At 38.2% G+C, this 26440-nt stretch overlaps 1 protein-coding gene across 3 annotated transcripts in view; it reads left to right on the top strand.

Moving 5' to 3' along the window:
* The window catches only part of LOC149578856 (putative uncharacterized protein YDL057W), a 143535-nt gene that overhangs the window by 2580 nt on the left and 114515 nt on the right, over nucleotides 1-26440 (top strand). For 2 of the 3 annotated variants that reach the window (XM_089832161.1, XM_089832176.1), the window contains one exon: nucleotides 7654-7761. The exons of the other annotated variant lie outside the window; for it this stretch is intronic. In XM_089832161.1, the coding sequence (XP_089688287.1) occupies nucleotides 7654-7761 (108 nt within the window). The remainder of the gene's footprint in view (nucleotides 1-7653; nucleotides 7762-26440) is intronic. 3 annotated transcript variants of the gene reach the window in all.

Below are 26440 nucleotides of genomic sequence, written 5' to 3'. Positions count from 1 at the left end.
ATCCTCATCTATATCATTGACATTTTCCTCATCATTGGAATCCAAACCAGTTCCACTAGCTCTAGATGCAGCTACATCCTCCTCCTCGTCCTCCTCAACATCTAGCAAGGCAATTCTAGATATATCTTGGACAGTCATATCCAAGTCAGAAGTCTTAGGTAGTACATCCCACAACTTCTCTAGTCCCTTCTTATATCCTGGATCCTTGCGTGATAGGAGGCACTAGTTGTTGTGAATAAATACCAAGTCCTCTGCTTTCTTTGAACCTAACCGGTTATGCTTCATTGAGTGGATAAAGGAGTATGTACTCCAATTCCGCTCAGCAGCAGAAGAGCTCGCAACTTAGAGAGACAACCAACAAATTTAAAAAAATTAGCTAAGTAATTTTACGATACAATAGGAATTTAAGAGTGCTAATTCAACAAGCTAAGTGGCCATAAGAAAAGGAAAAAAATTTAAATACATACTTGTGGCAAGATCTTAATGGCAAGAGTTTGGAGGTACATGTAACTTTCCCTATGTAAGTACCACTATCCAATGGCATCCAATCTACTTTGGTCATTGATTGCATCAGGTTTTGCATTTTTGCTTGAGACAAAATATACAAACTCTCTCCTAACATTTGATGCCACATCAGGATCATTAAAGAGCCTGTTAAGTGCCCTCTTATACCCAGTAGCAACTTCAAGATCTCTATATGGTGCCACTCTACTAGGAATAGCAAGTATCTCACTGCTATAATATCTAGGAGAAAGTGCATATGCTAGGAGGTGTAAAGGTGTAGTCATCTTGTTCCAATGATGTAGAACAATTTTCTCCACGTTACTGTACAAGGTATTAGGATCCTGCTCTCTCCTCTAAATGACCTAGGATGTCAAATGATGTACATGTAAGTTATCTTGATGTAGTGTTAATAACTTAATTAAAATAAAAAATAAAAATCTCTCAATAAACAAGGATAAAGTATTGTATAAAAATTTAAACTTACTTATTTCATTCTTTCTAGCATGGAATCCATGGCATCATATATGTTCCCCAAACAAGGCTCATCCGTGTCAGCATACCGAAGCATAGACATGATGGGCTCGGTGAGTTCTAATGCATATTCCACCCTATTCCAAAAATCATCATTCAAGATCAAATCCTTTACAGTTTTGGCCTTTTTTGTATCAGCTTGCTTCCATCCACCCCATTTTTTGCTAATAACCATTTGACATAGTGCCTCTTTCACCCTCACAAGTCGTCTAAGGATGATTGTGTGTGAAGCAAACCTTGTTTCAGCAACCTATTACCATATTAATTCAAATTGTAAGTTAATATGATAAGTTGATAACACAAAAATTTAAGAATATGTATTAAATTTTGTAAAGTATGACACAAAAATTAAAATGATAAATGAAGCTAAATAAAGTTTAAAATTTACCTTCAATACTTCCAAGCGGGAGAAAGTTCTGAAAATTGCTTGTGACATATGATGGTTTGTCACAAACATTTGGATTTGCTCACCCTCCTCATACACATCTTTCATCCATTCAATTTGGTTGCCAATTGTTTTCATCACCAAGTTCAAGGTGTGGATAGTGCATGGTGTCCAAAAGATATGCTCATATCATGCTTCTACCAAAGCACTTGCAGCCTTACAAACTTTGGCATTGTCCGTTATTACTTGGACAACATTGTCAGCTCCCACGGACTCTATGGATTCAATGAGAAGTTGGGCAATAAAATTTGCATCTTTTACTTGCCCTTCACAATCAACCGCCTTCAAAAACATTGCCCCCTTGGGGCAAACAACAATCACATTTATTAATGGATGGTTTTTGCAATCTTTCCATCCATCAGAGACAATACTCACCCCCGTTTGGATCCAAGAATCTCTTATTGGTTTGAAGAGGTTTTCTAAATTCTTTCTCTCCTTATGCAATATGGTGGTTCTCAACTTTTCATATCTAGGGGATCGGTAACCATGAGGTGCATCATTTATTGCTTTCACTATCTCTCTCCAATAAGGTGATCTCACTAGATTGAATGAAACACCATTTGTAATGAGGCAACGCCCAATCTTTATGTTAGCAATTTCTCTCTTGTCATTTTCAAATGCCGTATCTAATGGGCTTCTCTTGCGGGATGGTGGTGTTTCTATTTCATCTTCATCCACAGATGTGGTAGGTAGGAAGGGATGTGGTCTATTGGTTGTTTGAGAGGGCGGTGTTGGTGGTTTTTGCTTTGACTTATCTTTTTTTGCCTTGTTGTTCTTTTAACATGCCTGCTTTTTGAAGAGCCGACAACCCTTTTTTACCTCCCTCTGGGGGCCCCTCACACATGGAAATCCCTTGACCTGGTGGACCTATCAAATGATGTTTAACCTGGTAATAGGAGCTTCTATATTGGTTTTGGCAAAAATTGCATTTCCATATATACCCTCCCCCTCCAACACATTGCTCAATTCTTGTTGTATACTTCCACAAAGGAGAGCCTCTATTAATTTTAAATCTTTGGGATCCCACCCCACCCACTGAACCCTGACTACTCATTCTTGGATTCTTGCAATCTATAAAAACAAATTTTAAAAAATATTTCAGAACTTATACAAAACTTGATAAAAATTTAGAACAATAAATATTAAAAAAAAACTAAAAACAAACTATGAAAGAAGCAAAATGAAGGATCAAATGCATACCTGGAACACTCAACATTGATTATTTGAAAGATTTGAGACTCCACAAACAATCTCTACAACCTTCTCTTCAAACTTGCAAAATGGCCACACCAAAATGAGAGAGCAAAATGACAAAGCAAATGAGAAATTAGATGAATGAAATACATCTAATAGGCTTTACTTTAGCGTTTGGCAAAAAATAATAATAAAAAAACATAATTTTAGTGCTTTTTTGGGCCACTTTTTGGCCCCACCTGTCGCGGTTCCACTTGGATTCACCTGGATAACATAATTAATGCATGCGGTAAACATTCGGCATCGTTCCATGCAGTTTTGTGTGGGTTTTGGAGTGCTAATTTGGTCTTGGCGGCGAGGGGCGCTGCTCCTCGACCCCGCCCTATATTGCGATAGGGAGCACAACTAGGGCGCTGCCCCAGGACCCCGCAGGGGCGCTGCCTCTTGACCCCGCCAGTCGTTGCGGATATCAGTCGTGGGAAGTGTGACCAGTTGATGAGACCTGGAGCTGCTACAAGCATGGAGTGTTTGTGTACCAGAGGCACTTGGAGTAGGTGTTGGACGTAAGGCTGTCTTGGTGGATGCATAGAGAGCTCAGGAGGAGTTGATCATCCAGTTGAAGGCAGTTCAGCGACGCTTGACTTAGGGTACCCAGTAGTTGAAAGCAGAGAAAGTGGCACAGGTGGCTATCAAGGTTAGCTTGATTAATGAGATAGTATGGTGTTCACAGAGGCTGCAGATGCAACACATTTTGGGGACTAGTTAGTGTATTCTGTTTTGTTAATCTGTCCTGGATATGTTGTAATTGTATTTTGTAATTGTCATCCGGAGACGACTTTCTTCTTTTGGGGGGGATGATGTCGTTGGTAGAAACTGTAGCCGACAGGGTGTTGTTGTCGGTAAAATTTTTGTAGCCAACGGGTAGATTAGGATTGTTTTGTAGCCGACGGACCCTTCTAGAAGGTTCGGTGGAAAGTATTTATACACCCTCTGGGGTCATTGTAAAGCATCTTATCACGAGTTATATAATCTGTGCGCATATGTGAATGAAGGAGTACTGCTGTTCGTGTTCATTATCTGTGTGCGTTTCTTAATTAACCTATGCGGTAAACAGTTTGCAGACAATTGAGACATCTAATATTCAATTAAAATATCTCAGCATTATCTATTATTCATAGACATACACACACATATAGATATATCACAAATACTTGTAAATAGGCATATCTGATGTTATATCAATCTGCCATTCTACAGCTGAATTCTTATAAATAGGTGCTGAACAATCTTGTGAATTGCTTTAGTTCTTGAGCACTTGGCTGACTTACTTCTGTATTTCTGAAGATGGTGTTCACAGATATAATGATCCGCTGAGAGGTTTGATTGCTTGATTAATATAATCTGCTGAGTGTATTGAGTTCCTTCAAGGATGTTCAATGCTTGAATGATTAAATGCTGATGTGATGTACTGCTGTATGTTTCAGATTGCTGGATGGTGTTCTCTCTATCACAGCCCTCCTTTAATATTTTATAATTCCTTGGGTAGTGGTGTTCTTTGAGAAGGAACACACTCCTCATATTTCCATTTAATCATTTATTTCTTTTTTTCTGTTTGCACCCCTTCATATTTGTTAACAATTTATCTATTGACTATTTTGTCTTGATCGCCATTTTGTCCCAATTGTTGATTAATTATTGTCTAGATTGCTGATTAATTACTGCTATCTTAGTTACTGTTTATGCCTTGATCTCTATTTTCTTTTTGACCAATTGCTGCCTCAATTCCTTGCCAGCTGGTGATGAGTTCCTTCTCCAGATGTAGGGGCATGACTCAAAATCCATAGCATGTTACAAGCAGCTAAATATTAATTAAACATTCCCCAATGAGAAATAAATTGTACTGGCCCTCACAGCCCTGTTAAGCACATCTTCCCTCGAGTCAAGAACCACCATGACCATAATAGGAGGAGATGTGGACTCCAAACCAGCTAAGCAAATGCCATCAACAAATAGGTTGTGTCAATTTGTGAATAGCCATCTGTAACTTTCAATAGTTCATTATGTTGGAAAATCAACATGTGTTTTACTTTTATCATCTGCCAAACATGCTGATATAAATCCTTGAGAATACAAATTCCCCTACTAAGCATGTTGAATTCTGCCACATATACCTTGCCCTTACTCTGAACAAAAACAAACATACTGAGAGGGCATCATGGGGACATACTACAAGAAATCCTCATCATCAACCACACTAAATGATTAAAGCTTTGATATGCATTTTCTCACTTCTATATTACTATCCATTTCCTCCAACTTGTTACAGAAATCCATTATTATCATGGCCCTCAACCATATAATACTGGCATTGACCAACCTCATCTAGACCAATTACTGTCTTCATAAGAATGAGATCCTGCAGTTTTGATAGCAAAATATCTTCTTCAACCTCAAATCAGATACATGACCTTTCCTTCATAGTTTTTTAGTGATCTCAGCACTTTCACCTCCCTTGATGAAAAAGAAACAATAAATCCAGAGATATCCCATATAGTGCATCTCCACAAAAAACCACAAGAGCGAACCATACTTTTGAATACCACCATTGAAATAAATGCAACCAGCGGCATTTAAAACCCTTCCTTCTCATTACAACAAACACCTTGAAAATATTGCACAATTATATAATTGAGAAACAAGATATCAGTTAGCGATCACAAATAAGCATCTGGGACTATAACATACAAATAGAGCCTTAGGATGAATAATTAAAACTTGACCTTTCTCTCCATAGAAATGATACATAATAAACTTCCCACCCCTTTATTAATTCTTTCAATCATAGTTATTGACAACTTATTGACAACTTATCGACGAGGGCCAAAACAAATGGGCAAAAAATTGGGATTAATTGGCAAATTATCGCCAAAAAAATTGGCAAATTAAAAATTTGCTTAAATCTAATTAGAGATGCATTTTGTTTGCAAAATTCAATGAGGAGATGCATCTAAGGAGTCAGTAAATTAGTAAAAAAAAAAGCCTAGTCTAGATATATTTAAATGCAAATAGGGTACAAAATGCCATCCTCATGTTGAATGCTGATGGCTGGTAGCCATAGCTTGAGAGTTTGAACTCGAAACTTTTTGAAGCAAATTAAAAAAAGCAAATTGTCTTTGTAAAATTATAAGTAAATACAAGTACAACATCCAAATAGTCTACATATTCCTCATCCCATTCCTAGCAGCTCTAGTAAAAACTATTGGAGGGGTAGGGGGTCTGGTCCTAGAAGTTTGTTGTAGTTGTGCTTCCTCCTTGTGCACAACTGGCAGTTAACCACCATCCTGAGTGTAGATGATGCTGGCACTAGCAATGACTCCTCATGATCATCAACCTCCTCATCCTCATCATCTAGATGTCATCCAATTCCACTGTGAAGCTACTCCCCTTCACAGCTTGTAGATCTCATCCAAGTTGGTGTTTTCTTTACCTTCCTTCTGCGCAGGCGAAGGTTATATTGCACAGAGACAAGGTCATTGAGGCGTTTCTGCATATCTTGTTCCTCTTCTTCATGGGGATGGCCTCAAACAAGCTCCAATTGAGCTTACAACTGGATGAGCTAGAGGGCTGGGATAGGATTTGGAGGTCAAGTCTTTGCAAATTTGGGACATTTCCACCCCAATTTTGCCACTGAGCATCTGCAAGAATTGCTCTAGATCTCTGCAAATCACCTTTCAAGACATGGAAAGTTTTTTTTTGGCCAAAATAGCGACATGCAACTCAAACAATGCAAAATGAGATTTTGTTTTTCTGTCAATGCCCTATTATTCGGCTATGGGTGATGTTTTAACTGCCTATCGCCAATTTATCGAATATAAGCGGGCAACTTATCGCCAATAGAAATCGGCAATAAAATGTTGGAAATTATCATCGTCAACAAAATATCATGATAAGTTCACTTATTGCCAATAGATCAGTGATAAGTGCAACTATACAACTATGCTTTCAAAAGTAGTTAAACTTAATATTGAGCAATCTATTTTCATGTAGGCTAAAAGATTAGCTGCCTTATTTTGTTTGTGATAACAGCAATCTTCACTTACCAATTCGACCTTTCTTGTCCTTGAAAGCACTTATTCTAAATAGGCCTTCATTTTCTTTTTTGGCATATGTGTCTTTTTCGACATATTTATCATCACCTGAGAGTCATCTTCTATCTTAGTCTCTCATAATAGCCCACCTTATATACCATAGTTAAACCTGCAATTAAAGCCTCCTGTTCACGAGTGTTATTGGTTTTAGATCCAAGATGATGAGGCCTCCCTATCAAGAAAGCTCCTCCCTATTTTGTAGTAAGTACCTTGCACACTCTTAGCTAGGATTGCCCCTTGATGCACCATCAAAGTTCAATTTATTACCAGCCACTAGAATCTTTCAGCATTGTTTTCTTCCTAAATTTTTAGATTCTTTTAATGATTTAAAGGTTACAATATTGGATTTGTCAAGGTCTACAAGTTACTAATTTAATCAACAATTGTTCTTGATGATGAAAATGGTATAATTGTTCTCGATGAAGTGATATAGCATTTGAGAGAAAGGATTTCTGTGGAGACTTTAGTTGGTCAATGATATATGTGATTTTGTACTTGATACTTCCTCTTTTTATTTTGGTTGTATGAAAGAACTACAATTTTGGTTCCATCAAAGGATTCTAATAATATCACATCTGTTAAGGTCTAGAATGAATTCCTATTGCAGAAAAGTTTTGATTTGGAACAGTTCTTGAAAACTTTAACTTGGCTTGTACATATTAAAAGAATTAGTTGCAAAGAAAGTACATTTTAGTCACTAATTAATAGACAATTGTTCTTGATGATGTACATGATATACCATTTGAGAGAAATGTATGTTGTGTTAGACATTAGTGGTCAATGATTCATGACAGTTGTAATTGATATTCATTCTTTTTCTTTTGGTTGTAGGAAAGAATTAGAATTTCAAACAAGTATGGGGAGATGTTAGTAGGAATTTTGGATGGTGCTGAGTCGAAACAACTTGTTATCCTTTGCCATGGACTTCATTCGTCTAAGGTTAAAAGCATATGTAATCTTTGTAGTACTTTGTATTCATTTTTTCTACATCAAGTACTAAATATATGTTTATGCTCACACAACCCAGTATATATGACATTGCTTTTAAGAGTTATGATTTGTTGCAAGTTTACTGTAAAATTACTCTACTAATTCTAGTGGGGTGTTATTTATATTCAAACTTAAATTTTGATAAAACATATAGATGTATAATAAAATATAAATACAAAAAGGCGAGTCTGATTGTGCTTGTGTGAAGAAATATTTCACCAATTTATATATGATTTATTCTTACACATGACAATTATAGGCGATGAAACTATAATTTGACAATCATTCTAACGAAATCTACTTGACTTGTACTTCGAGGTTTCTTAAGTAGAGTTTTTAAGAACATAGCTTTTCTTGACTGCAATATATATAATTCATGGAAAAAATGATAAGAGTTATTATCCTCAATAAATGGGAATCCCCTACTATAATATTAGTGCCAATGGTTGGATGCCATTGTATTTGACCATTGATCTTTATAACTAGAGATAATGTGAAGAGATCGGACTAGCATTCACACACAGTTCATGCTTGAAATTATGTGGATAACACAACCTGGGTTTCATTCCATTGTCTTGTAATGGGGGAAGGAATTCTATAAAATCAAAGGTCATAAAATGTTTAAAATCGTGGGAAAACTTATACACATCAAAAGAATGATCATAGCATAAAATTTGAAGTGCATTTGGCATTATTTTCTATTGACTAGCTCAAACCCAAGAAACAAAGCAGGGACCCGGGTTATTTGAATTTTTTGTAATCTGTAATTAAGATCAATGGAAAATCTAGGAAGCTGTAGTGGTCCAAAATAGAGAATACTACTACGGAGTAGATCCAGGGAACGCTGAGTGCTCAATACAAGATTTTTTCCTAAATATGCTATGAGTAGGCAATACATAAACACAATTTAATTTCAAGCCATTGAATCAAACAAAAATATCATTTTGCAAAACAGTTTGGTCATCAAATTCTTTGTCACTATCCCAACTTTGAGTATCTGTTTTAAGTAAAATCCCTTTAACCGGGGACAAATTTAGGCCCAAAAACTTTCCTTATAAATTCCTTTAAGCTGATTGAACAAGTGGAAAATCAGGCGATAATGTATCTAGCAACTATAAAGGAAAGTCATTTGTTTGTGTTCTCTTTCCACAATGATAAAGCTCGGAGGCCAGATGATTTTCCTGTGGCGTTTAGTTTTCACCAATCATTGTGGGATTTAAAGGCCATAACCTGTCTGGCAACTATCAAGGAACTTTGTTTGCTTGTGTGTTCTCTTTCGACAAGGACAAAGCTCAGAGCCCAGATGATTTTCTTGTGGCTTTTTATCAGTCACTTTGGGATAAAGTTTCATGGAGGATCAAGGCACAAGAAGCATATGCTGAAGCAATAAATGCCATCAAACTTGTCTGCATACCCAAAAAGGCTCAGGCTGAATAATTGGATTAGAATAGGTCTGTAACTTTGTGCCATATGGTCTGTAACTCAAGTATTATTCCCTTACAACATAGGACAGGACTGTTGTCATTATGAAATTGGATATGCAAAAGCTTTATACAAGTGTAACTAGAATATGCTAGGAAAATTACTGGCAGCCTTTGGTTTCCGCTTGTAAAGTATCAGTTTGATTGACATTTGCATAAACTCATTGACCTTTGTTGTCTTTATGAATGGAAATACCAGCCACCGATTTCCTACTACAAGAGTACTATGACAAGGGGACTCCTGAGCCCATATTTATTTTATTGATGAGAGAACTCCTCAGCAGGTTGATCGTAATATATAAATAAGCCAGCGGAATTCATGAAATTCTTGCCATACAACTAGGGTAGTAGCATACAAGCTATTAATCTGCAGATAACATTATTTATTTCTCTCCATTCATCATGAATAAAATAAAGCAAACAAATAAAATGATCTGAATATTTAAGCTTGTCTCAGGTTATCACATCAGCAGATAGAAAACAAGTGTGATTTTTGCCAAATCAACAGTGCAGAAAAAATATCGTAACACCTTGGTTATTAGGTAAGAGACTACCACCAGGATATGTGGGACATTCCTTACAGTCACAACCAGAGTTACTATACTTAGTCTTGACATAGACTTGGCAATATGATTTTTCTCTGTGATTCAAACCCAGGAAACTGAAAATAACATGAAATGGAGAGGTTTTTTTGTAAGGATTCAAAGCTTTTTTTTTATTGATGATAAACTTGGGCCTTTTTATAATTTTATTGATAAAATTTTAATGTTAGACCCCATTCAAGTGCGGGCACAGGGGAAAAATAAAGGGGGAAAGAAAAGCCCTTGTGTTGCCCGGGACCAAAGGACCAAAGGCTCTGATTCTAAAAATAATAAATATACAGATTCCACATTATTATGCAGATATTACATATGAGGAGATAGGGAGCTCCAAACTCATTTATATTCTTGATTTGCTGTTACAACATTTCATCTCTTGGATGGATAATAGCCTGGGAAATCTATATGTAAAATTCTGAACTTATTCATGCATACGCCATTGCATTCAGATTTACATTTTTATTTGCCCTTGATCCTTTTGTACCTGCATGAAATCTTCCCTGCCTTTCACCTAAGATCATCTGTTAGTCTTATCTAGAAGATAACGAAAATTGTTCATGAGCACAAAGCATTTCAAAACATAGCAAGTTGATGACAAATCCTCTAAAATATCTGTAAAACGGGTTAGAGATAAATGCTACTTAAAATTGACTTGCTCTCTATGTGCTATTCTATATTTGTGAGTATAAGCTTTAATAAGACAGTTCCCTGATAATATTTCTAAAAAATCCTCCACTGTATTCTATGGGTAAAAGAGACTCATATAATACCCATCCTTATCTGAGAGAGTCGTAAACCAGGATAGATGAGACCCCATTTTTCATGTACCATACTCTGACAGGAGGTACCAGGAGGTAAGTGATTAAAAGAGTGATATAATTTTTTTTTATGCACCCTCCACTAAATTAACTTCAAAAGCAGAATAAACTAATCAATTAGAAGCTAATATGATCACATTGTTAAATATATGGTTACAAGAATGAATTTGTGCTGCAGGAAATGATATTTTAAAAGATAAAAATTTTAACTATTCAAGTGTTTTAGGTATACAAAATTCATGGATTCTGAGAATATCCATGTTATCAAAACCAAAAGTTCAGAAGTACAACTATAATTGAGAGAGCCTACATCACTTGATCCAATGTCACTAGCTCTATGGTGGGTCCTACACTTGCATCCTAATAGGTCCTTGATGTCGATATAGCCATGATATGTCCTATGTGTGAGTGACAACAATTTCCAAGAGATTTGCTTATGTTAACTCCTCTACCATCATGGCTATTGCCTTTGTCCCAAGATCAACCTAACTGACCTGATTATGATCATCCTTAGTGAAGATGAGGTCCTCAATTGGATGATTCTATTTGATTGTGCATCAACCTTTAATAGAGTGAGACATAGGTTAGAGTCTGGGATTTTGTTGAGAAAGAGATAAAGGTTGCAATGAACATTGACAACATTATTCAATCTCTGCATTGACAGTTTGTTGCACCTCTTGGAATGTATGTGCTCAAATATATTCCAGTTGTGATTGCTTTTTGAAGCATTGTATGGCTGGCTTAAAAAATTTACACAAACCCTTGAAAGAGTTGGCAGTTTAGCACCAAACATCTTCCACTAGCATCCAAAATGAGAATACAAAATGAAATGAACACAATGTCATTGTTGAACATTAACACAAGAAATGTATAAAAGTTCCAACTTTAAAATACATTCTTGATCAACTTTTACTAGTTGCCTTTAGCAATTTTTGAATATACTAATCTTAGAGGCAATCTCTACTCGAATGTTAGTCCGAGTCACATGGAAGAACAATTTGGCTAGGGTTTAGTAATTTGTGTGAAGATAGCTTTAACACAGTTGATGATTTGTTTTGTTCGCTAAAGAAGATTAGAGACACCATTCTATAGTCTATTGAAATGGAGTGTTCTATGATAGTATGGTAGCATGTATCAATGTTTTTATCAGCCTTGAACCTAGGGAGTTTTGGTTTGTTAATGAGATCATGAGACTAAAAGTAAGTGCTAATATAGAAAGTGATGAAATTCCAAAGGTGAGAGCCAATTGTCAAGTACTGTTTGAATTGCAAGAGTTTTCTATATAGAAAATTAAATAAAACATAAGGAATTTATTATTTTAAGATTGCTGAACAAGAAGATGCGATGAAAAGCAATCTTGAACAATTAATCTTGACTTAATGAGGAGGACCAACCTTAGATATTGATTCTATAAACAAATTCATGAGAGTTGTATTGAGAATCACAACATACAGGCACCAGTTATCTATTACGAAGTAATTGGTAAATATTTGTTTAATATTAACAATGATCAATAGATTAATATATACAAGAAGAATGAATGATGTTTCCTTAGGAAACGATTGTAAAGAATAGAAACATTCTATTTTAGCTAATAGAAAACTAACAGTTGTCTACAGGCTAACTAAATATTAGAGACATTCGAATATTTATAATAGATTACAAATAGATAACCATTATCTAATAATAGAAGCTATCTATTATTGTAATACCCTCTCTTAATGGTTAATCTATCCACAACACCAAGTTGTTCATTGAATTTGACAAACTTATCAGGACCAAGAGGCTTGGTGAGAATGTATCCAGTTTGATCCACTATAGGAACATACTGCATGTCTATTGTCTCGTCTTCAACCAATTGTAGTATGTAGTGATAGTGAACATCCACATGCTTGGTTCGTTCATGAAAGACTGGATTCTGTGCTAATTTGATAACGCCTTTGTTGTCACCAAAAAAAGTGGTCTGTCCTACTGGTGACATTTGCATATCCCCAAGCATCCGACGAAGCCAAACAACTTCGCATCCTACATTAACAGTCCCTCTATATTCAACCTCTATGGAGGAGAGAGAAACTGCTTGCTGCTTCGTACTAGTCCATGTGATGACATCAGATCCCAAGCTAAACACATATCTAGAAGTTGACTTTTTATCGTCAACATAGCTTGCCCAATTTGAATTTGTGAAACCACTGAGTCTAGGATTAGAACTCCGAGAGTAAAGAAGTCCATAATCTATAGTGCCTGTCAGTCGACTGGATGGTCCCGGCGATGTTTTTGTAGCTGATGGAATGATTGTTGTCGGTGTTTTGTATTTTGTAGCCGACGGGTAAATAGTTTGTAGCAGACAAAATGTTTGTGGCCGACGGACTCCTCTGGGAAGGTTCGGCGGATAGTATTTATATCCCGTCTGGGATCATTGTAAATCAGCTTTTATCACAGATATTATGAAGCGTAATGCATGTCTGGTATATGCGAATATGATTCTGCTCCATGATGTCAGCCGACTGGATGGTCTCGGCAGTGTTTTTGTTGCCGACGGAATGATTGTTGTTGGTGTTTTGTATTTTGTAGCTGATGGGTAAATAGTTTGTAGCGGACATAATGTTTGTGGCCGACGGACTCCTCCGAGAAGGTTCAACGGATAGTATTTATATCCCATCTAAGATCATTGTAAATCATCTTTTATCACAGATATTATGAAGCGTAATGTATGTCTGGTATATGCGAATATAATTGTGCTATTCTGTTCTATTGTTTGTATTCGTTGATTTCTTTACCAGTACGGTAAACATTTGGCGCCGTTGCCTTATGAATCTGGAAGGTGGGAGGAATGAAGATTAATGCCAAATCAGCTTAGCAAGGTTTGGAATAAGATGGAACCCGTACTGCGCAAGAGAATTTAATTCTGGCACAGCAAGATGAACATCGACGGAGATTTCAGAAGATTGCCGACGGAAACCGGAGCACCGAAGAATTGTTGGAGGAGACTCGGCAATGGGTGGAATTGGTGGAAGAAGCACGGGAGGAGTTCTTGAATTTGTGTTTGCTGAGGGAAGAAAATTCAGACGGAAGAGCATCAACTCGCACGGCTCGCAGTGCCGAGGGAGCACGAGCGTGGAGTGACCTCTTCGTCCGGGATACACTTCTACGGGAGACAACTTCAGAAGATCCTTCTTCTTCACCAAGGTTCGCAGCTGTTGAGACTTCCGGTGTGGGAGTTCAGACCTCCGGTGTGGGAGTTCAGACCACCGGTGTGGGAGTGCAGACCTCCGGTGTAGGAGTTCAAACCGCCAGTGTGGGAGTGCAGACCTCCAGTGTGGGAGTTCAGACCTCCGGTGGGGGAATGCAGACCGCCAGTGCAGGAGTGCAGACCTCCGGTGTGGGAGTTCAGACCTCCGGTGTGGGAGTGCAGACAGTCGGTGCGAGAGTACAGACCTCCGGTGTTGGAGTAAACAGAGCCAGTGTCACAGGACCCAGTAACGCCTCTCTACCAAATTTAGTTGTGATGGCGGGACCCAAAGAAAAGTTGCCGAAGTTTGAGGGCGATGGTACAGCCGACCCCATCTGACATTGTAAGGCATGTGAGATGATCTGGCGGGCAAATGCAATCACAGATGCCAATGAATGGGTCAGGCAATTTCCAGCAACCCTACGGGGGGTGGCGATTGATTGGTTTTCGGATACGGATCCACAAAAGCTAAATACCTGGGATAACATTAAAAAGGAGTTCCTGGCAGAATTTAAACTCTTGCGGGATGATAATGAAATCGTAGCAGAGATTTTCAATACCAAACAGGGGAAGCACGAAACTGTCCGCGTCTACGCCAGGAGATTAAAAGACTTAATAAACAAAATGGAAAGCAAGCCGGTGGATGGATTGCAGAAAAGATGGTTCGTAGACGGCCTACGCTCAAAGTTGCAGAGGAAAATGAAAATTGTGCCATCGTCGTCATATGTGGACGCATATAACAGAGCACTGGACCTTGAAAGTGAACAGAAGACAAAGAAGAAGAAAACTAGCTCCTCTAATTCTGATGATGACAAGCCTGCCAAAGATGATAGCAGCGACGACGAAGGCAACAACAAGAAGATTCGTGCCCTACAGAAGGATATGGTTCGCATGATGGAGTTTAAAAACATGCACAAGGAGCCAAAAGGCAGTGAATTATGGTGCACAGAGTGTAAGACTGACGGTCATACTAAAGGATCGTGTCCAAAGAACCAATTTTGTGACATTTGTCAGATCATAGGCCATTCCACAAAAGAGTGCCCCTTTAACATGAAGACAAGAGGATCTCCACAGGTGTTTCTTACACAAGAGGCTTCCCCATTGGGCAGTAGCGGAAATACGAATAGTGCAGGTGCCACATCCGGAGGATACAGGAATAATAGCAGAGGGCAAAATAACAATAAAAATAATAACAATAATAATGGGAGCCGAAGTCAAACTCAGTATGATGCAAATGGACGGCCGATCGTTCAATGCCGAGCATGTAATTTGTGGGGTCATTTTGTGCGGGATTGTACAACGGCAAACACATCGAAATTGTTATGCAGATGGTGCGGACCTGGTGATCACGAAGATTTCAAGTGTCCAAAGTCTAGAGTAAACTTGATCATTGTCGGCACAGATATAGAAGAGTTTCTGGCAATTACAGGGAGGCAAGCGGAGGAAAAGAGAAAATTGGGGGAAGCGCAGTCGAAAATTGCAAAGGCATCGTCGGCGGGGACATCTCAGTTGAAGGACATCACTGGCACCTTGGCAAGGAACTTCGCAGAACAAAACATTGTACGACAGATCTTACAAACAGAGATATCGGTCAAGATAAGTGACCTTCTCACAATGCCCTAGTTACGGACGGCCATTCTAAATCATGCACCATTTTCGAAAGCAACGGAGGACACAGGAAGGGATAGTAGTGCAACGGCGGCAACAGACCCAATGCTTCTGGCTCTCACGACAGGAAGGCATCCGGCGATCGTCGAGATGGGAATTTTGGGAAAGGTTCTGATAGACACAATTGTCGATGGAGGGTCCGGCATGAATGTGTTACCAGAGGATACCTGGAAGAAGTTGGGAAAGCCGACCTTATGGCCACCTACATTCTAGTTGCTCACGGCAGACCAACACGGAATCAAACCGTTGGGAATCTTGAAGGCGCAACCGGTAACTATTGGAACGCAACCATTTTTATTGGATTTTGTGGTTATTCCATTGAAAAGAAAAGGATATGATGCTATTCTGGGACGGGATTGGTTGGTGCAAGAAAAAGTAAAACATGATTGGAAACGAAATACCCTATCAATAGAGGGTGGAGGCAAAAGATTTACAATTGACCTGCACACGCAAATGGTCGGCGAGGAGGCAACATCGTCAGATTTTGAAAGTGAAGGCGAGAGTGATGACGAAGGAAAGAGGAGAATGGAACTGGACGAAGCAGGAGTATTGAGACTTGACGGAGGATCAAATGACGACGACCTGGACTCGGTGAATGGCCTTAACCATTGGCAGATAGAAGACTACGAATTGTTTTCGAGTTGCAATATGCTAAGGGTCGACGAAGGTGAGAAAACAGAGGAAAATGAGTGTCTGAAGGAATACAGAGCAGCGGAAGAAGGAAAGGCGGTTACGTTTGAAGCTGAGGGGAAGAACATACAGTCCAAACCCAGAAAAAAGAAAGATCCCACCATTTGGTACACGGTGAACGGACTGCACAGGAGGAAGAGAACGCATCGCACCATAAAATTACTTGAAGGGTACTGACAGCAAGGAGAGAAGCTAGATGCGCGACGATCGGAGGCACAGTGGGCAATGGAGGTAACACGGAATAGACATAAGGTGTGGCATGAAAAACTTAGTAGGTTTCAGCCGGGGTAGTTGGTACTCAAGTACGACGGTCAGGATGAAATCAAACAGGAAAGGTTTAAGGCAAGATGGGTTGGGCCATATCAGACCCGGGAGGTCGGCGACAATCGGGTGATAAAATTGGAGACATTAGACGAGCAAGAGGTGCCTCCGGCAGTCAACGGATTTAAATTGCAAATATATGGTGCCAGGAAGACTCCGTCGCTGTCACAGAATGGCCAGCTGACTTTGTCGTTGTTGTAGAATGGCGACGCCTGAAGGCAAAATTAAGGTGCTATCTTTCTATTTGAAAAGCTTGTATCTATTTGTTTCAGATATTTTATAATTGTCGTCCAGAGACGATTTTTCTTTTTGGGGGGGATGGTGTCAGCTGTTTGGATGGTCTCGGTGGTGTTTCTGTAGCCGATGGAATGATTGTCGTCGGTGTTTTGTATTTTGTAGCCGACGGGTAAATAGTTTGTAGCGGACATAATGTTTGTGGCCGACGGACTCCTCCGGGAAGGTTTGGCGGATAGTATTTATATCCTGTCTGGCATCATTGTAAATCATCTTTTATCACAGATATTATGAAGCATAATGTATGTCTGGTATATGCGAATATAATTCTGCTATTCTGTTCCATTGTCTGTATGCGTTGATTTCTTTACCAGTACGGTAAACAGTGCCCTTCACATAACGAAGTACACACTTTGCTACCATCCAATGATTAGCCTTGGGAGTTGTCATAAAGTGTGAGAAGTAGTTGATTGTGAAACTGATATTAGGCCTATTAGCAGAGGTAGATGAGGTTGCCTACTAGTTGCATGTATGTAGTATCATCAATGGGAGGAGAATCAAAACTGGCTGATAATTTGAGACCTTTCTCCATGGGTGTAGATGCAGGCTTGTAATCCTGCATACGAAATTTGTCTAACAAAGCCCTGACATATTTGGACTAAGAGATGAATATACTAGAAGATTGTTGCCAAACCTCAACACCTAGGCAATAATGCATGAACCCAAGGTCAATCATATTAAAAGATTGGCATAAATTTAGTTTGATTCCCTGAATTAAAGACGTTGAACTACTAGTGATGATCAAATCATCCACAAATAACTAGAAGGATGATGTCACAGTCAGTAGTCTTGACGTACAAATTTGAGTCTGAAGAACTCCTCTATAAGCCTTGATCATTGAGGTACTTATCAATTTTCATGTGCCATGCTCGAGGGGCCTGCTTCAAGCCATAAAGAGCTTTCACTATTCTAAGAACCTGATGTTCTTTGCCAACAACCTTGAAACCAGGAAGTTGCGACATGTAGATCTCTTCTCGTAGGTCACCATTTAGGAAAGCACCCTTGACGTCCATTTGATGGACCTTCCAACCAAATTGTGCTGCCATCGCTAGGACTAATCTGATTGTGCTCATGTTTGCAGTAGGAGCAAAGGTCTCCTCATAATCAATGCCCTAACACTGAGAAAAGCCCTTTGCAAATAAATGAGCTTTGTACTTATCCAAAGTATGATTAGATTTGCATTTGATTTTGTAAACCCATTTGTAGCCAATGAGTTTCTTCTGTGAAAGACGATCAAAAGAGAGATAGGTGTTATTCTTTAGCAGGCTCTGGTGTTCAAATGTCATGGCTTGTCTTGCTCTAGAATTCCTTTAGCCTCAGAATATGTTTGAGTTTCAAACACATTGTGAATGTTAGCCATGAGAGAAAAGTTAACAAACTCTTAAGGTTTTCTCTTTTTCTGGACAATTCTCCCATCAATGAGCTCATCATCATAAAGATCAGCAAGTCTCTTAGCCCACCACTTAGGTCAGAGAGGAGAATGATCAACATTAGTATCCTGAGATGCTCTATGATTAGGTTCCTCATCAGAAGAATTTGGATCAAACTTAGGTGAAGTATCTACAAATCTGGGTGATCCTACAAGAGAAGTTGGAGGTGTCTATATAGGGATCATTGGTATAACTAGAGCTGTAGGAGCTATTGGAGCCCTCCCATCAAGTGGACCTAATGGAAGCCTAACTCCCTGAATAGGAGGAAATATGAATAGAAAGAAATGTGTTGTGAGGGGAATATAGGACCTATCCTTAACCCAAATTCCCAAAAGGAATGATCCAATTTGATCAACCACAAGAAACTGATCAATACACAAATGAATCAAACTATGGAGAATATGAAGAAAGGAGGAAATCCTATAATCTACTATAGAAAGTATATATTTGAAATCTTTAATAAATAGAAGACAAATACTAACCTCAAAGTAGGGTGAATCTGGAAAATGCTCATTTCTGATGTCTATGCACAATTTCGGGGAATTCTGTAATTAGCTTCGGACTGGAAATGTTGAGACAGAGAAAACCCAAAAAACTTTTGTCCTTTCGAAGGTAGGTCGACCTTGACCTAGATCGCAAGGCACAATCTTGCCTTGGGGCACAATTGTAACCCAAAAAGTCGACCTTGACCTGCACTACTCTAACATAATTTCTGTTCGCGGATACCACAAGTTTGGCAAAAAGGGTATCCAAATCTGCACTTTAATTTGTTGTTCCACACCTGTATCTGCAAGAAGAATGGTTTTGTTGTTTGGATGAGGGGTTTGCCTTGGTCAAACCTTGGTTCGGAATCAACCTTAAAAATAGAATTGAAATAGAGAAAGCTAGCAAGTAGTAGAAGTAAATCTAACAATGAAGCTATGATGTTCAATAGATATGCAATTGTATTTGAAATGTAAACAAGTATGTTGATATGAAAGCTTGAACGTAACATTAGCAAATGTAAATCAAAATCTCCATGATTATATGCTTGGAATCCACCTTGAGAGAAGAATGAATATATCTAGAAGATGAACAAAGGATCTTGAAAGAAGATCACACCACCATGATGGTTATATCTAGGGTTTTGAATGATGAATCTTGAATGCTTCAATCCTTGTTCTTCAATGGAAAACTTGAATGCTTGAATGATAAAATGCTTGCTCACTTGAAAATGGATGCATGATAATGGATCGTTCGATATAATATCTCCTTATGAAAAGTAGTAGTCGCTCATAGTAAGTGGATGATGGATCATGGATGTCAAAATGAGAGAAGGCTATCTTATATAGAGATTTATGACACAAACTTCTAGAGAAGGCTAACATGGGAGCATTAAATCCCAATTAACCGTAACCACTAGAAATGGACCTAGATTAAATGCAATTTAAGAGTACCATTTTGAAAACTCGAAACAACCAACTTGGAAGTGGGAAAATGTAACTTTCTGAAGCTCGATATCTCAAAACTCCCGGAACTTAAAAATTGGACATGGGGTTAGGGACGAGGTCGACCTTGCTGGTCAGGGTCGAGGTCGACCTTGACCCTTCAGGTCGTCCTTGACCTAGAAAGTCAAAGTCCGCAGTTTCACAGAGAAAGTTGTCAGAAAGAGGCTGGAAATAGAGAGAGAGAAGTAGAACAGGGGGAAAACAACCAAAACCATGCAAAGACCCATTCAAGGCACTTGACATGACTCTAGACCACTTACTCAGAGGGCTAAATACTCTTAACATGGATGTGCTTCCATTTTAAGACGATACACTCCCAAATCATAAGCCTTCATAGGCTAGTCTACTGGATTAGGAACAAGAGAAACATCCGTGAATGGTCCTCGCTGCTCATCAAAGACTACATTACGACTGTACAGGAGATGTGATGTCTTAGTGTGGATCAAGTAGTAGGCTTTGTGAAGGCTATTGTATCTAACATGCATGAGCTCTAACTCTTGGCATCCAACTTGGTGCGTGACGCATCAGGGATTTAAACAAAAGCAAGAGAGCCAAAAATCTTTAGGTGACTGATTCTAGGCTTGCGACTTGACCAGGCCTCTTCCAGAGTCTTACCTTTGACCACCACTGTGGGTGACCGATTCAAAAGATAAACTGCAGTGTTAACTACTTTTGCCCAGAACTTCTTCGAAACATTTCTATGTTCGAACATGGGTCGAGTCATATTGGTGATCGTTCTGTTTCGATGTTCAACTACATTGTTCTATTGTGGTGTGTGGTTAATTGCCGTTTGAAGCCATGAGTATCCAAGAAGCTAGAGAACGCATTAGAACAAAATTCCCCCCATTGTCTGACCTATGAGTAATAATAGATTTCCTACTCTTTTTCAACTAAAGGTATAAGCTCCTGAAATATAGTAAATGCATGTGATTTCTCTTTAAGAGAATTTTCCCACATTTTTCTACTAAAATCATCAACAAACAACAAAAAATATATGGATCCAAGAACAGGAGTGGTCATAGGGTCCCAAATATCGACATGAACAAGCTGAAGTACCTGAGAAGCTTGCCCTGAATCACCACTTGTGAAAGGTATGGGATGTTGCTCCCCACTCTAGCATGCATCACAAACTCCAAGCTATTGGGAATGAATTTCTGGCAATCCGAGGGAAAGCTCTTCCCGAGCAAGCTGAGAGAGATAATGCACATATAAGTGCTCGTACCGTTGATGCCGAAGTGTGTTGACAGAAGATCGTTGAGCAGCCATAGCTAAGTTCCGAGAATCACTAGAATTAGTATATTAGAAAAGACCATGATCCTCAAGACCCACTGCAACAATAGATTGAGTCGCCCTATCAGAGATGGTACACTGATGTGAACTGAAGGTGACATCTAACTGTGGAGAGTGTCACAACAACTGACTAACTGAGAGTAGATTTAGTTCCATCCTTGGAACATACTACACATCGAGGAAAATGAGATTCCTCCCAGCAAACTAAATCTAAATGTTTCCTTTGCTGACAACAATAGACTCTTCTCCACCAAAAATAACAGAATCTGAATAAGGTTGGTAGTCAATAAACTAGTCTCTGCGGTGGGTGAAATGACGAGAGGCACTTGAATCAATGTACCAGGCATACAACTTCACATGATCTATAGGTCTTTTAGCCATGAAGGTGTAAAAGGAAAATTCCATTTGGTTAGGGTGCGTTGCACAGTTTACTTTGGGCTGCAAACCGAATTGCTTAGATTGAGTAGGTAAGCATTTCCAACATTCAACCTTCATGTGACCATACTTGTGGCAATAGTTGCATTGGATGTTCGTTTTCTTGGAGCCTCTTGAAGTAGCAAATGACTTTTGTTGTCTTTCCATTATCCTTCTAAAAGGATTTAACAACAAAGGCTTGCTCTATGGAGGTGGAGCTGAAACTGCTACCGAATTGTTGTTTCCATCGATTTTGTTGCGCAAAAGTGTGCAGAGATCTGTGAACTTTAGATCAACACAAGTAGAAGTGATGTTGAGAGTCTTGATAAAATGCTTGTAGGACTTGGGTAAACTTTTGAGGGTTATGATCACAATGTCCTCTTTCTCCATCTTGTGTTCAATGACAAGCAACTAATCACGAACTTCTTGAATCCTCTTCAGGCATTCTTGGAGCGATTTCTGCTCATCCATGATGATAGAAAACGGAGTGTTCTTGAAAAAGAAGGCTCTGCTTTTGTCCAATGTCTCATGAAGTTTCTTCAAATGCTCCCATATCTTGGCAGTTGTTTTGGCGGATGGAATCTAAGGGAGCTGATCATCAACTACAGATAATTTGAGAAGCATCACCGCCTCCCGATCATTTAGATCCCATGTATCCTGATTAGTACAAGTTGCAGTTGGACATTGTAAAATCTAGAACAATCTGATGAGTATTTCGATATTCAAAGATTGCTAGTATTTGCTACTTCTATGTGCTATAATTTCAACCATTGAATTTTGAATTGCCCTTGAGCAAAATATTAGTTAAAGATGCCATAGCACATTTTTTAGTGAAATAATGTGAAAATCTGTGAAGGCATGTACTTTTAGGTAACAAGATGGAAGACCTAGAAATTTTGAAGGGGTACCTAGAAGAGTTTGAAAAACTCAGAAAGAATATGTTGTCGATTTTTGGATCTGCTGGCTCGAAAATCGAGGTACCTAGAAAAATATGATAACCCAATTGAACTCTCAAAAAATCCATCAAGAATCTATGATAAAAAAATTGGGCCAATAAATGTGGGTTTTCGAACAAAACCCTAGTTGGCAGTCATGGAAGGAAAAACTTGCTGAAAAAATTGGAGATTGCTAGTAAAAAATGTTTGCTTTTGTTTTAGAGATGAGCGTGCATGGATAGATGTTTTTGGAGATGGCAAAAACAACACAAAAATGGTGTATCAGGTGTGCAATTAAGAAGTATCGACTGCAAGAGACATCTGGAAAAAATGTCTAATTGCAAAAAGAAGGCAAAAAACGCATCTAGAAAACACGCAGAAGTACTTCCTCTCACGATTTGTAGATGAATTTTCCAATCACAATTTGCAGACACTCGTATCAAAATCCTAGCCAAATCTAGGTGTCATGAAGCAAATAAGCTATGGAAAAAATAATTTCGAAAGTAAGGGTCGGATAATTTCAACAAGAAATTATTATTATTTTCGAAAAAAATTGCCCTTGCTCTGATACCATATTACGAAGTATTGTTAAATATTTGCTTGATATTAACAATGATCAACTTAGTTACTCGGGTTTGCTGTTTTGGCCCAAGAACCCTGCCTAGGTTCGAACCCGTTTGAAATACTAATCTGGTTCGACCTAGGTTCGATCAAGGTTTGATTTTCCCTGGGCTAGTTTGAAGCCGCAATCCAGAATTCAAACCCGGGCAAATTTTGGCTGCCCAGATCAAATTTGGGACGAAGTTGGGCAAATTTCAGCGGACGGATGACTTTCAAGTTGCTTTTTATAACAAATTATATATTTTTTGAGTTTCGGTTGCCCTAAAAAGTGAATGTAAGTAGGTTATTTTGGCTTCTAACATCATTTCTGGTTTACAAATAGATGATTGTGCAAAAGAAGTTTGTGCAAGGTGGAGTTGGAAGACTGGATTGTTAGCTATATTGAAGTGTTTATGTCTCATTGCTACATTTTTGCAATCTTACAATGGTAGGAAGAGGTAAGTTCTTGTTCTATTTTGCTTTTGTTTCAATGTTTCATAAAGGCTGAAATTTTATTCTCAATAACAATATGTCAATATGTACACAATTTCTCATCATAGGAAAAGGAGCTTCAAAGGGATCTACATCTTCCTCAGTAGGCAATGCCAATATCCTACAAAGAATAGAAACCCCATTTGATTTTCCTTTGTGGACGTATGTGGATATTCTAGAACTTCTTCTAGGAGGTGGTGGCTTCCATTGGAAATGTCGGCGTTGTGATGTAGAAAGAAATAGTTCATATTATCGTGTGGTGGGTCATTTGTGTGGACACCTTGGTAGAGGAATGAAGAAGTGTCTTGGAAAACAAAATGCACCTGTGCCAAAATCAGTAGTATTAAAATATATTGAAGAGCATGAGCAAGTTGAAGAGAGATATGAACTTAGACAAAATGCCATTGATGGTAATAAGAATAAGAAAAGAACAAAAGGAATGAAATCCACCCCAGATGTTGTGATAGAAAATCACCCCTTCTATATTACCTCAACTGCCCCTGATTCTCAAAATGAAGCACCCATTCGACACAAAAGAGAGGGATCACTTGAATCTACATTTCAAAATCAAAGTAGGGGAATTGCCGACATTGATGCGGCAAGATGCTTGTATGTAAATGGGTTATCTTTTAATCTTGTTTGCTCTCCATATTCCAAGCAGATGTTGAGGAGTGCTAATAAAACACCTGTAGGGTATTCAGGTCCCTGTTTTGAGAGAGTACGAACCACCTTTTTGGATGACAAGCTCAAGTTGATTGATGAGCAATTGAAGCCCATGAAGGATTTGTGGATTGAGATAGGGGTGACAATTTTTTCAGATGGGTAGAAAGATGCTAGAAATCGTCCATTGATCAATGTTTTGGCGGTGTCCGTTAAAGGAGCAATGTTTTTAAAATTAGTGGATTGTGAGGGACAAGTAAAAGATGTCATTCATTGCTAATATCCTAATTGAGGCCATTGAACAAGTGGGTGCAAGAAACATTGTCCAAGTCATAATAGACAACGCAAAGAATTGTAGAGCTGCTGGTTTGTTGGTTGAAGAGAGATGCCAACATATTTTTTGGACATCTTGTGCAGCTCATTCATTCAATCTTATGCTACAAAAGATTGGAAAGAGCATTTAGTGGATCAAGGAGATGTATGCAAAAGTTGAGGACATCCAGAGGTTCATCACAAACCACCACATGACTCAAGGGATATTCAGAATGTTCTCACGTTTGGAGTTGCTGAGGGTAAGTAAACTTGAACTCAAGTTAGTTAATTTTAAAAAAAAATAGTATCTTACAATTTCTGATTTTTTGATTATGTAATGATGTGTATTCTTTTATCAAGTATGCATCTAACAATTAGTATTATTTTTGCTCTAGTTTATGTTATAGGTTGTTGAGACACATTTTGCATCAAATGTAATCGTCTTGAGACGACTTATGAAAGTGAAAGAGGCACTTTCCAATATGGTAATCAACAACAATTGGGCTATATGGAGGCAAAGCAATACTGAGAGGGAAACCAAAATAAGGAAGAGGATATTGGATGAAAATTGGTGGGAACATGTGGAATATCTCATTAATCTCACCGCCCCCAACATGATCATGCTTAGGTATGTAGACATGGATAGGCCTTGCCTTCGAGAGATCTATGATGGCATAGACTCAGTGCTTGAGAAGATCAAACAAATTGTAAATGAAAAGGAACAAGATCCTCAAGAGACCTTCTTCAAACAATTGCGAGCAATTGTTATAAAAAGATGGAACAAACAGACCACTCCTCTACATTTGCTTGCTTATGCATTGACTCCCAAATACTATAGCACCCAGTATACTAATCTACCAGGAAGGATACCACCCTATAGAGACATAGAAGTGTCTAATGGATACAAGGCAGCATTTGAAAGACTCTTTCGTGATGATGAAATGCGAGATTTGATTACAATTTGTGGATGCAAAAAATTTAAGTAATGATGCTCTTCGTCATCGGTTTAGGAAGGATGCTCATAGTTGGTGGTACCTCCATGGCCAAAGATGTCAAACATTGTAGCCCCTTGCAATAAAAATGATATGACAAGTAAGTTTAATTTTAAAAAAATTGTTATTAGTCTCCTTTGTCTTCATAAATTGTTAGAAATTCTAAGATTCAAGTTACATAATTTAAATTTTATTTTAATTATTTACATGTCATGTCTTCATAGATTGCTAGTTCATCTGCTTCATAGAGAAATTGGAGCACATATTCTTTCATCCATTTAGTGAAGCGCAATAGGTTGCAATCAAAAAGAGTGGAGAACTTGGTGTTTGTGCATTACAACTTGTGTCTCCTCTCGCACAAGACTAAAGAATACAAAAAAGGGGAGACAAAGAGGTTGGATGTAGATGCAAAGTTGGTGGACTTGGATATTTTTGTTTCTCAGCTTACAATTGAAGACTTTGAAGATTTTGATGCCCATACTATTGTTGTTGGTGCTGATCCCATTGGCCTTAGCTCTATTGGTGAGTCAGCGAATGTGGAAGGACTACGAGGAGGAGGAGAAGAAGAAGAAGAAGAAGATGAATATTAAAATTTTATACATGATGATTAGTTGACTTGAAGTTGACACAATGATACTTGAACTCGTTGTTATGATTCATGGATCATGATTTACTTTTAATGTTTTGAATCTTTGATGTTGAACTTGAAAATTGAAAAATATGATTATATGATCTTTATTCATGATGCTATGATTACAAATGTGTTTAAAGTTTATGCCTATGGTGTTTTTGTTGTTTAAATGATTAACTTAGTTTACATCATATGATTTTATGATACTCTATGCTTCTAGGCTTCATAAATATATATATATATATATATATATATATATATATATAATTTTTATAATTTTTACAT

This window comes from Cupressus sempervirens, chromosome 1 (genome assembly GCF_028749045.1).
Source record: "Cupressus sempervirens isolate cs-2001-9-10 chromosome 1, ASM2874904v1, whole genome shotgun sequence".
In the NCBI taxonomy this organism is placed as follows: Eukaryota; Viridiplantae; Streptophyta; class Pinopsida; order Cupressales; family Cupressaceae; genus Cupressus; species Cupressus sempervirens.
This window is presented reverse-complemented; position numbering and strand designations above follow the sequence as displayed.